At 36.6% G+C, this 11,871-nt stretch overlaps 1 protein-coding gene across 2 annotated transcripts in view; it reads left to right on the forward strand.

Moving 5' to 3' along the window:
- LOC106873594 (low-density lipoprotein receptor-related protein 6) overlaps positions 1 to 11,871 on the forward strand; it is a 699,058-nt gene that overhangs the window by 642,576 nt on the left and 44,611 nt on the right. For both annotated transcript variants that reach the window (XM_052965592.1, XM_052965587.1), the window contains exons 12-15: positions 1,188 to 1,368; positions 3,888 to 4,028; positions 5,843 to 6,020; positions 10,883 to 11,119. In XM_052965592.1, coding sequence (XP_052821552.1) covers positions 1,188 to 1,368; positions 3,888 to 4,028; positions 5,843 to 6,020; positions 10,883 to 11,119 — 737 coding nt within the window. The remainder of the gene's footprint in view (positions 1 to 1,187; positions 1,369 to 3,887; positions 4,029 to 5,842; positions 6,021 to 10,882; positions 11,120 to 11,871) is intronic.

An 11,871-nucleotide genomic window follows, 5' to 3' on the forward strand; every position in this document is an offset into this window, starting at 1 on the left:
ATGATGCTATATCCCCTTCTATTTCGTTAAATGCTTCAAGTAACTTGTCTCTAAGTCTCTGTCCATTTGCAGGGTCTTTAAGCTTCCACACCCTTCTCCTCCAAGCCGGTCTAATTCTGGGCACCCATTTTGCCTTGATCCCAAAGTCGCTAACTATTAATCTATGTTGTGGGGTACATTCTTCGCCAGGGTAGGTTTTGGCATTTATAAGCCGCCCTCTTTCCCTATTTCTGACGAGGATGTAGTTGATTTGGCTAGAGTATCTGCCGGAGCGGTAGGTGACTAGGTGACTGGCAGGTTTCCTGAAGTTGGTATTGCAGACCATAAGATCGGTTGCGTCACAGAACTCCAGCAGTCTGGTTCCCTCCTCGTTGCGGGAACCGAAGTATAACTGATTATTGTCACTTGATGGATTTATGATGTCATGTTTGTTGTAATGGCTTGTGTTATTGTTGTAATCATAACTCTCAAACTGATATTATTGTTATAATATCTGTTATATCCTTTCTGATATCATCATTGGTCATGCACAAGACAGCAAGTTTGCAGAATTTTTAGCTCATCAGACAAAATGCAAAGCAGTATTTCTTCCAGCTCTTTACAGTCTCGGGTCAAACTTTACTTTCATCTTTACTGGGTTAGTAAAATACATATCAGTCAAGTCAATGATAATGACTAACTCATCCCCGCAAAATTTCTGGCATGGTACCAAAACTAGAAAGAATTATTAGTCACAATACATTAATCATGCCTTATTCAGTTATCATTCTGATCAAACTCACTCCCTATTGCTTGTCTACATTCCTTTTTAAATTATTTCTAATTTAAATTCTTGGGTAATCTCCCTTGCCTTTCTTGACCAGAATTAATTTTTACAATAATGACTTTTCATCTCGCTGTTGGTGTAATTTTATTTAAATGGAATTTCTTGTCGCCATAGATTATATAAGCTCCCGCTTTACTAGATGTCCTTATAGTCAGGTCTGTCATCTTAAAATTGACCTTTCAACATGTGGTCATTCTTCTTCTGAGGAGGAACAATGACCTTGACTTTTCCTTGCTCTTGTTCCACATTGATAAGCTTGATGCTTAACTGGTATTGTAAAAAAAAACAGCATCAACTTGTGAGAAATGTTCTACTTAACATAGTTACCAAAATGTTATTTTTCTTTCTATTCTTTCTCCAGCTTCCTCGTGGAATTACTCAACAAGATGATACTTTATATTACACTGATTGGTCAACAGAAGAGGATACAGAAGGCTTCATATTCCAGTATAACTTAAAGAAGTCCACTCTCAATAAAAGCCCTCTAATTACAGGAATTAAACCCACAGGACTTCATTATTCCCATCGACAAATTTCTTCAGGTAACTCTTACTATCTTTTTTGCACCTTTTCATTATAGTTACCTTCTGTCTGTTCTTCTAACACACACACACACACGGTTACTCAACCTGCAACACATATCAACTAAATCTGTATTATATACTCATACATAAGTGCAGACATTGCTGTAAAGTTAGGAAGTTTGCTTCCCAACTACTTGATTTCAGATTCAGTCCTATGACAAGTGTCTTCTGTTATACACTAAAGCCTTGTGAGTGGATCTGATGGACAGAAACTGAAAGAAGCCTGTTATTTGCCCCTCTCTCTCTCTCTCTCTCTCTCTCTCTCTCTCTCTCTCTCTCTCTCTTTCTCTCTCCTTTCCATTTTTCACCACCTGATGTAGCTCTGTACCTCGTGTACTACAAGACACCTATATCTGTCCCTCAGTACTACTCCTTCCTCAGTTGAGAGGTCTTGTCTTGCAAGTTACTTGGTGACCTCACTGCCACTGGTGTCACATAAAAGTACCCTGTACATTCTGTAAAGTGATAGGCATCAGTAAGCGCATCCAATCATAGAAGCCATACAAAAGCAGCCTTCTGACTTGCCAGTTCCTGTTGAATCAAGCGACCCATGACATTATGGAAAATAGATATTAAACAATGAGGATGATTATATATATATGTATATATGTATGTGTGTGTGTATATGTGTGTGCATACTGGGTGCAATTGGTAAATTGTCGCCATTTTATATTTTTAATTTCACAGATGTGCATTGTTTGTTTTTGTTTTTGTTTTTGTTGGCTACGGTACAGTAGAATCAGTCGGGTACCATCTGTGAGAAAAACAGCACCATGATGCAATTCACCCTACCAGAAATTTGGAAATGACATGCTGTACTGTTTGGCATTCGTGCCGGAAGCTCCAATACAAACTTTGCAGAGTGTTTGGGTTTCAATTTGAGGAGAGATTGTCTCCAAAACATATACCAAGAGTAATAAAAATCAAACCTCATGATGTTTAGAGTGATCACTAGTGATGGCAATGTTACGCCTCCATTTATCTTCCTACACAGCCTCAGACACAACACGGAAGCCTACATCAAGTGCTTGGAGGAGGTAGTGCTGCCCTTGGGTCAAGAAGGTGGCTGCTGGAAGACCTTTGTCTGGCAACAGGACTCTCTGCACCATGCCACACAAGCTGGAGATCCCAGTCATGGCTGTCAGACAATCTCTGCAACCACATAACCCCTAACATCTGGCTACCTAACTCCCCAGACTGTAACCCACTTGATTATTATGTGTGGAGCACAATTGAGCAAGAGACCCTCAAAACTCCTTGTAACACCAAATATGAACTGAAGGCAAGGATTATGGTAGCATTCACCAATTTAAACAAGGAAACCATCTAGATGAGTTGCAGGAGATTCCAAAGTCTTCTGGAGGCCGTGGTTGAAGCCAATGGTGATTTTACTGAATAAATTTACTCTTTAGTATTTCAAGATATTTTTATGTAATTTTGGTAAATATATCTGTTAAAATGACATGTCAGTGTTATTTTCATTTTTGCGTAATTTAGACAATATATTCACCACATCCTGTATTTGTGTGTGTATGTGTATATATGTATATATATGTATGTATATATATGTATGTATATAATATATGTGTGTGTATATATATATATATACATGTGTGTGCGTATATATATATATGTGTGTGTGTGTGAGAATGGATGCATGTATATATGGCACATGGCTCGGTGATTTGAGCATCAGCTCACAATTATGAGATAGTGAGTTCAATTCCCGGACTGAGCTGTGTGTTGTGTTCTTGAGCAAGACACTTTATTTCACTTTGTTCCAGTTCACACAGCTGTAGAAATGAGTTGTAACATCACTGGTGCCAAACTGTATTGGCCTTTGCCTTTCCCTTGGTTAACATTGGTGACATGGAGAGGGGAAGTTGGTATGCATTGCGACTGCTGGTCTTCCATAAAAACAACCTTGCCCAGACTTGTGCCTCAGAGGAAAACTTTCTAGGTGCAATTTCATGGTCATTCATGATTGAAAGAGATCTTTACTTTACTACATATGTGTGTGTGTGTGAAATTGTTTTTCACTATTGTTTGCTTTCTTCTAAACTTTTTCCCTCTTCCAACCACCTATCTTTCTGAAGAAGAGCTTAAGCTTGAAATATTAAATACACTTACACTTTCTTAATCTTTCATTAAATATTAAACTAATAATTACACTTTGTTTTCATTTTGTCTTTTATGTTGTTATTTTCATCATAAATTTTGAATATAGACATACACACACACACACACACAGTCACTGGTTTCCTTCTAATATGGCCAGATGTTTCAACTATCTGTTGCAAGAAAACAGCTAGTCAAATATACTTCCTCTGTAACATTGAAGTTTTTCTCTATCATGGATTATTACAATTACTTTCTTGAATTTCTTTTTCTCTCTTAAATATCACTTTCTATCTCTATCTATCTGTATATATATATGTGCATGTATGATGTTTACTAATATACATTTGATATTTCAGAGCCTGATGCAACATGTGATAATGCCGCCTGTTCTGATGAATGTATTCGTACTCCTGCTGACTATTCTTCTGAACGATTCCATTGCTCATGCCCAGATACATACAACCTGATATTATCGTCAGATAAGGCCATTTGTAAAGGTAATTATACTTCTTTACTTCAAACATTAAAATTAACCAGTCATCACTTTATGCAAAGTTTTTTTGGTTTTTTTTAAAGCTTTTTTTAAGATATAATTAGTTTCTCAAATTAAATTACAATTTGCTGCCAACATTTGCTAGATTCTATTAATATCTTGTCTGAGAAAATTTTAAGAAAACATTTAAAACTGAGGAATGTATCATTCATTTATCTAATTTGATCAAATCTGAAAGTACCTCATTATGATGAAAGCATTAACCATTCCTAAGTAGTTGTTGTTACATGTTGATTCTGACTAAACAGACCTATACTGGAAGTTATTCCAGTCATGGCTATTTCGTCTGTGGGTGTAAGATGGTAGGATGTGATTTGAGGGAAATTTGGTTGCTGTTTTTATCAGGTCAAGGAACCATATAGAAGCTCCATTGCTAGTTAATTTTCTTCGGACACATCTTTATGCTTGCTGTTATTGTTGTTGTTAATTAGCATGAATCATCTCTGCTTGAGAAAAGCTATAATAGACTTGTAGCACAAAAGCTGTGAATATAATGAAGCTGTAACACAGTAAGGGAGAGCTATAACATTATACTTGCTAGTATAGAGGAGCTGTAGTACAACAGCTACCAGAATAATGGAACTATAATACAATAGGGGCCAAAGAATTTCCAGAGTCTATTGCAAAGCAGGAGAGGATACCCTCTAATGTAAGACTTAAGCATGGCCATATAGAAATTCTTCAATTATCTTGTAAGATGCTGGTTAATCACACTTTTATCCCATAAACATTGATCTGTAGATGTTGAGGTTGGACATCAACCATATCAACCGTACCAGTATAGGAGTAATGGCCTGCAAAGGTCATGTGCAGTACCCCTTCTTCTTTGACTGATTCATTAAAAGAAACATTGAAAGAATAGGGAAACTAGCCTTGATATTTTATCAGGTGTAACATGCAAGAGAGAGATGGGAACCAACATAGACATGTGATGCATATGGTAGTTGGATAACAAAATACCAAGTGATCTAAGAGGGAGGAATTTGCAGAAGAAGAAGACATGAAGCCATAGAAAGAAGTGGTAAAGTCTGATCTCCATAGAAAGAAGTGGTAAAGTCAGATCTCCCAAAGGAGATGACAAATAACTGCAACATGTTGCAAGATGTTGTCGTAAAGAAGATCTATCCAATGTATGATTTCATAGAAAATGAACATCAAGTGATTATGATTAGTCTTACATTATCTGAAGTTTTGATGTTAGAGAATGAGGAGATAAATTGAATTCTGTCATAGATGTAACTACATATCTCTGGTATAGAAAATTAAATGTTTCATCCTTTTAAAAACAAAACTGTTCTATTCATATATATGAGTGTTATGTAGATTAAAGTTTATTTTTGAGATAATATTAATGTGATAGCTTCCCCACTAAACTAGTCTAATCTAAAGCCAACAAAGGAACTTCTGTATTGTCACTTGACTTTCTAGAAATAGCAGGTAAATGTCCTACAGACAGTAAATAGGTCTTCTCAATTAGAACTTACACTGGGCTATGCAACAACTGGTCTCAACTAGTAGGGCTAATTATTTAACGATCATACAATTATATTTATCAATTCATCAATATAATAATTTAATGTCTGCTTGCTCTTCTATCAATATTGTGATGCTTTCTGTTTCTTCCCTCAGACAGTCAAATATCTCAATTATAGATTCTTTTGTGCATGTGTGTCTCGCTCACATCAAACTATCGACTTAATGCCTCAATTCAATGGATTGCAGTTTTAATGTCCATTCTCATTAACATTTTAATTTCAGAACCAGAAAATTTCTTAATAGTAGCAGATCTAAATACACTTAAGCTAAAGGCCCTTGATGACCATCTTGATTCCAAGGTTCATATACTTCACTATGGCCATGCAGACAGCAGCTATGTTGCATTGGTTTACAATGATTTAGATAAAACCCTGTTTTGGAGTGATCTTCATGAAGGACAGTAAGTGTTAAGCTTTTCATTTCATTTTATACTACTTCATTTCTTTCTCGATAATAACTTTCACCTTAAATCATACGCAAATATTACACATCTATACTACCTCTATAGATATATTCACCCAGATACCATATCTAACTATATTTCCCCTATATATCATTTATATATATATATCATTTATACATATCATTTATACATGGAAATGCTATTAGAGAGGTTGTCAAACGAAGAAAATTGATAGGAAAGTAAGGGACCAAAATAATCAGCTATTGAAATTACCAAGCAGACCAAAATGATCAGCTATTGAAATTACCATCAATGTAGTCAAAATGGCCAGGAAGGATATGAAAGCAAGGAAAGCAATAGGATCACAAGGGACAGTCACTGAGATGCTAAAAATATCTTGTGAAGTAAAACATGCACAAGTTGTCCGCTCTGTCAGTCAGGTAGTACTTAGAACAGGTCATCATCAACGTCTGGCATATGATCAGCTGAAAAAGAGGCAAAGGAGTTGTTTGAGAAAGAAGTAACTAAAGCTGCATCAAACAGATGGACCGAGCTATCGAAGTAACAGAAAGAATAACGCTACTATTGAGGAAGAAAATTAGCTTAGCTAACATACAGATGTGGTTTCTATCAAGACAGAGTACCTTTAGAATGTGTTGACTTGGAGAAGGTCTTTAACAGAGTGCCATATTCTATAGTCTAGTGCTAATGGCCTAGTTCTTGTCAGTGGATCAATGGAAGAATTAAAGAAGGAAAATTTAAACAAGGAAACAAGACCTAGAATTAAGAGGCCTCAAAATAAATCTAGCAAAGACATGTTTTAGTTATCAAAGAAAAAGATAGGATTGTTGTACCATCTGAGAAGTGATCATACTTGATGTACAGAAAAAGTGTAATAAAAATGTGTATTCCATGTAAAGTATGGCTGCACAACAGTTGCAGGGAGCTCAGACAGGCTGAGGCAGAAGGTTTTCATATGTAACAGATGTACAGTGGTAAGAGCAGCACCTAAGAAATATATTCTTTCAGGAGCGGTGAGCTGGTAGAATTGTTAGCACACTGGGTGAAATGCTTAGCTGTATTTCATCTGGCGTTACGTACTGAGTTCAAATTCCACTGAGGTCGACTTTGCTTTCACCCTTTCGGGGTCAATTAAATAAGTACCAGTTATGCACTGCGGTCGGTGTAATCAACTTAATCCCTTTGTATATCCTTGTTTGTCCACTCTATGCTTAGCCCCATGTGGGCAATAAAGAAATATATTCTTTCAAGTGTTTGGAGGCCTCTCCTGTAGTTGACAGCTTTTGTTATTGAGGTGAACCCAATAACCAGTGAGTATTCCAAAAACCTAGTAATCTGAGTCAGGTTGGAGTACAAGAAATTCATGTTGTTACTTTGCTTGCAACAAATTAATTCTTTCTCTAAGTGAAGAGTAGAGTATATTTTGCTTGAATATGAAGTGTAGTATTGCATAGTAGTGCAACATAGGCATAGAATGAGGAAGATATGCATTGGCTGGAAAGAAACAAGACAAGTGTGCACCACTAGCAGAAGACAAAAAAGGCTGAAAGGAAAACTCAGTGTAAAAGTAATCAAATATATTATTCAAGAGTGAAAAAGACTGTGATGGCACAGACATATGATGCATATAGAGGATGACAGTTCAGGAGAGAAGTACCAACTGATCCAAGCAGAAGGAAAAGGAGGAGGAGGAGGAGGAGGAGGAGAACTAAGGAAGACATATAAAGAAGTAATAAAAGATGGTCTCAGGAGATTGAATTCTACAAAAGAAATGACAAAGGACTGCCACACATGATGAGGTGTTGTATTATAGAAGACCTGTCCAACCTTTGCATGGATGAAAAAACACAAACAAAATGGTGGTAGTAGTGGTAGTAGTGGTGGTGGTGGTGGTGGTGGTGCTGCTGCTGCTGTTGCTGCTGTTGCTGGTAGTGGCAGTGACAGCCATTGACATCTTCATCATCCTGCCATAAATAGATGTATTTCACCTATATGCCATCTAAAGAAAAAAAAAATATGTATTTCATATTGAATTTTACAAATACCTAAATTGTTGACTTTCTTTCATATTCCTTCTGTATTTCAAATAATTTTATCAGCAATTTCTCCTTATCTCCATGGAGAAATATCAAAATAACACTGACGATTGTATTAAATATAATTATTCTTATTTAATAAACTTTTACCTACATAGAAAACAAGTACATACAGACACTGCTGTTACTTTTAATAGTAGTGTTACTGGTATTATTGAGTGAGAGAGCAACACATGCCATCAAAGTGACACTGGGGTACAAATGTATTATTATTATTATTATTATTATTATTATTATTATTATTATTATCATTATCATTATCGTTATTATTATTTTTTATCATTATCATCATTATTATTATTATTATTATTATTATTATTAGTAGCAGTAGTAGTAGTAGTAGTAGTAGTAGTAGTAGTATTGATGATGATGTTTTTATAATTATTATTATTATTAATATTATTGTTATTATTACAGTAGCAAAGTGGCAGAAACAGTAGAATAACTGAAAAATTAACTACCTTGCAGTATTTAGTTATGACCTATTAGATTATAAGTTCAAATCCTGTCATAGCCAACTTTGCTTTTCCTCTTTCCAGGGGTTGATGAAAGAGTAGCAATCAAGCACTAGGGTCAATTTAATTGACTGCACTCTCCCCCACAAGTTTTAACATTGTACCTATGTTAGAAACAATTATTGAATAATAATAATAAAGCACCATCCAAACATGGCCAATGCCAATACCCCTTGACTGGCTCCCATGCCGGTGGCATGTAAAAGACACTCTCCGAACATGATCGATGCCAGTATCAGTGGTATGTAAAAAGCACCATCCGAACGTGGCTGATGCCAGTACCCTCTGACTGGCTCCTGTGCCAGTGGCACCTAAAAAGCACCCACTACACTCTCGGAGTGGTTGGTGTTAGGAAGGGCATCCAGCTGTAGAAACTTTGCCAGATCAGATTGGAACCTGGTGCAGCCATCTGGCTCTCCAGACCTCAGTCAAACCGTCCAACCCATACCAGCATGGAAAACGGACATTAAACGATGATGATGATGAATAACTCCTTTTACTACATATGCACAAGGTATGAGAATTTGGGGGAGGGGGCTAGTCAATTATATCGACCCCTGTGCTTGACTGGTACTTATTTCATTTACCCCAAAAGAATGAAAGATACAGTTGACCTCAGTAGAATTTGAACTTGGAACATAAAGAACTGAAACAAGTGCCACTAAGCATTTTGTCTGATACTTTAACAATTCTGCCAGCTTCCCACTATAATACTAATAATAATGAGCATAGTGGATTGGTAGAATTGTCAAAGTATCTGACAAAAGTTTATGCAGTATTAGTAATGGCTTTTTACATTTTGTGTTCAAATTCTGCTGTGGTCATTTTTTTACTTTTATTATTTTGTGGCTAATAAAATAAGTATCATTCAAATCATCATCATCATCATCATTTAACGTCCGCTTTCCATGCTGGCATGGGTTGGACGATTTAACTGGGGACTGACGAACCAGATAGCTACATCAGACTCCAGTCTGATCTCGCAGAGTTTCTACAGCTGGATGCCCTTCCTAACGCCAACCACTCTGAGAGTGTAGTGGGTGCTTTTTACGTGCCACCAACACGCGGGCCAGTCCGGCAGTACTGGCAACGGCCACACTCAAATGGTGTTTTTTACATGCCACCTGCACAGGAGTCAGTCCAATGTTTTGTTCACATGCCACCGGCACGAGTGCCAGTAAGGCAAAGCTGGAAATCCTTTTGACAGTTCCCTCACCACAAAACTTCTGGCCTTGTGCTTATGTAAGGAAAACTATTATTATTACAAATCAAAGTACCAAGCAAGCAATGTTGCTTTTCATCCTTTTGAGGTTGATAAAATAAAGTATCAGACAAGTGTTGGGATCATATTGACCAAACTCCTCTCCTCAAAACTGCTGGCCTTGTGCCTAAGTCAGATACCATTAAAGGTAGTTAGTGGGCAGAATTGTTAGAGCAATGGACAAAAATTCATGCAATATTTCTTCCAGTTCTTTACTTTCTGAGTTCAAATCCTGTGAAGATCAACTTTGCCTTTTGTCCTATCAGTGTTTCTTCTAACTCATGTTCTAAGTTCAAATTCTGCTGGGGCCAACTTTACCTTTCATCCTTCCAGGATGAATAAAATGAAGTACCAGTCAAATACTGGGGTTGATGCAATCAACTTACTCCTTCCATCAAAATTGCTGGCCCTCTGCCAAAATTAGAAAGGGTTATCCTTCATCCTGGTGGCAAATAATGACATCATCATCATCATCATCATCATCATTATTATTATTATTATTATTATTATTATTATTATTATTATTATTATTTATTTATTTATTCACTTAACTTCTAATTTATCTAAGTCACATCTCAGTTCCATCCCACAACTCCTTCCTCAACACATGAACTGTTCCAAGTATTGCTGCCAACTGAATACTCCCTATGAAATTTGGTATTTGCAGCTTTTGATGTCAGAATATTGCACTTTTTGAGATGGTCCCAAATGTACTGATCACAATAGGTACCACACTTACGTTTGAAGCTTTAAGGATTCTTCTCTCTCCCAATCCTAGGTCTTGGTTTCCAATTATTAGTATCATCATCGTCGTTATCATCATTGTTATTATTATTGATTTTATTATTGTTGTTTGATGACATCAGATATCATCGTCAGGTTGCACTATAATCACTGTATTTTCCGGTTGACTAATATTATTTTCTCTGAGTGCTTAACATGCCTTCTGTAATTAATCTGTTTCAGGCAAGCCATCATGTACTCACTTTTAGAAAAGACTGAACCGAAGATTTTAGTGAAGGTCAACCACTCCATTGACTGCCTGGCTCTTGATAAAAAGCATCAGAAACTTTACTGGACGGGCTACAATAATATCACAGGTTTTATTGCTGAAATCAACCTTAAACACACAAACAAGCCTTACAAACAGTTGTTGGTCAACTTGGACTCACCCAGAGCTGTCACCATCCATTCTGATAAAAAGTAAATTTCAGTTTTTATTTTTCTTTAAACTTTTCTTTTAATGGTGTTCACTCGGACAATGAGATTCAAGTGTGTGATTTCTGAAAAGTTTTATGCACACATAAAAGCACACTGACATACATACACACACACATCTATATATGTGTATATGTATTTCTTTACATATATGAATATATGTATTATTTTTGTGTGTGTGTGTGTGCAATCCATGCCAACATGCAAAGTGGACATTAAACAACGATGATGATGTGTGTGTGTATTTTATATATATGTATACACACATACATACATACAGGGTGCGATGAGTAAATTGTTGCCATTTTATATTTTTAATTTCGCGCATGTGCATTGTTTGTTTTCGATTTTGTCGACTACACAGTATAGTAGGGTCAGTTGGGCACCGTCTGTGAGAAAAACAGCCCCAATTTGGAAACGACATGCTGGACTGTTTGGCATTCATGCCGGAAGCTCCAATACAAACATTTCAGAGTGTTTGGGTGTCAATCTGAAGACAGAACATGTACCAAGAGTGATAAAAATCAAACATCCAGTCAACATCACGGTGTTTGGAGTAATCACTAGTGATAGAGATGTTGTGCCTCCATTCATCTTCTTACATGGCCTCAGACTCAACACGGAGATTTACATCAAGTCTCTGGGTCAAGAGGGTGGCTGCTGGAAGACCCTGTGTCCAGCAACAAGACTCTGCACCATGCCACATACACAGCAGAACCCAGTCATGACTGCCAGAC

Source organism: Octopus bimaculoides, chromosome 1 (assembly GCF_001194135.2).
Source record: "Octopus bimaculoides isolate UCB-OBI-ISO-001 chromosome 1, ASM119413v2, whole genome shotgun sequence".
NCBI lineage: Eukaryota > Metazoa > Mollusca > Cephalopoda > Octopoda > Octopodidae > Octopus > Octopus bimaculoides.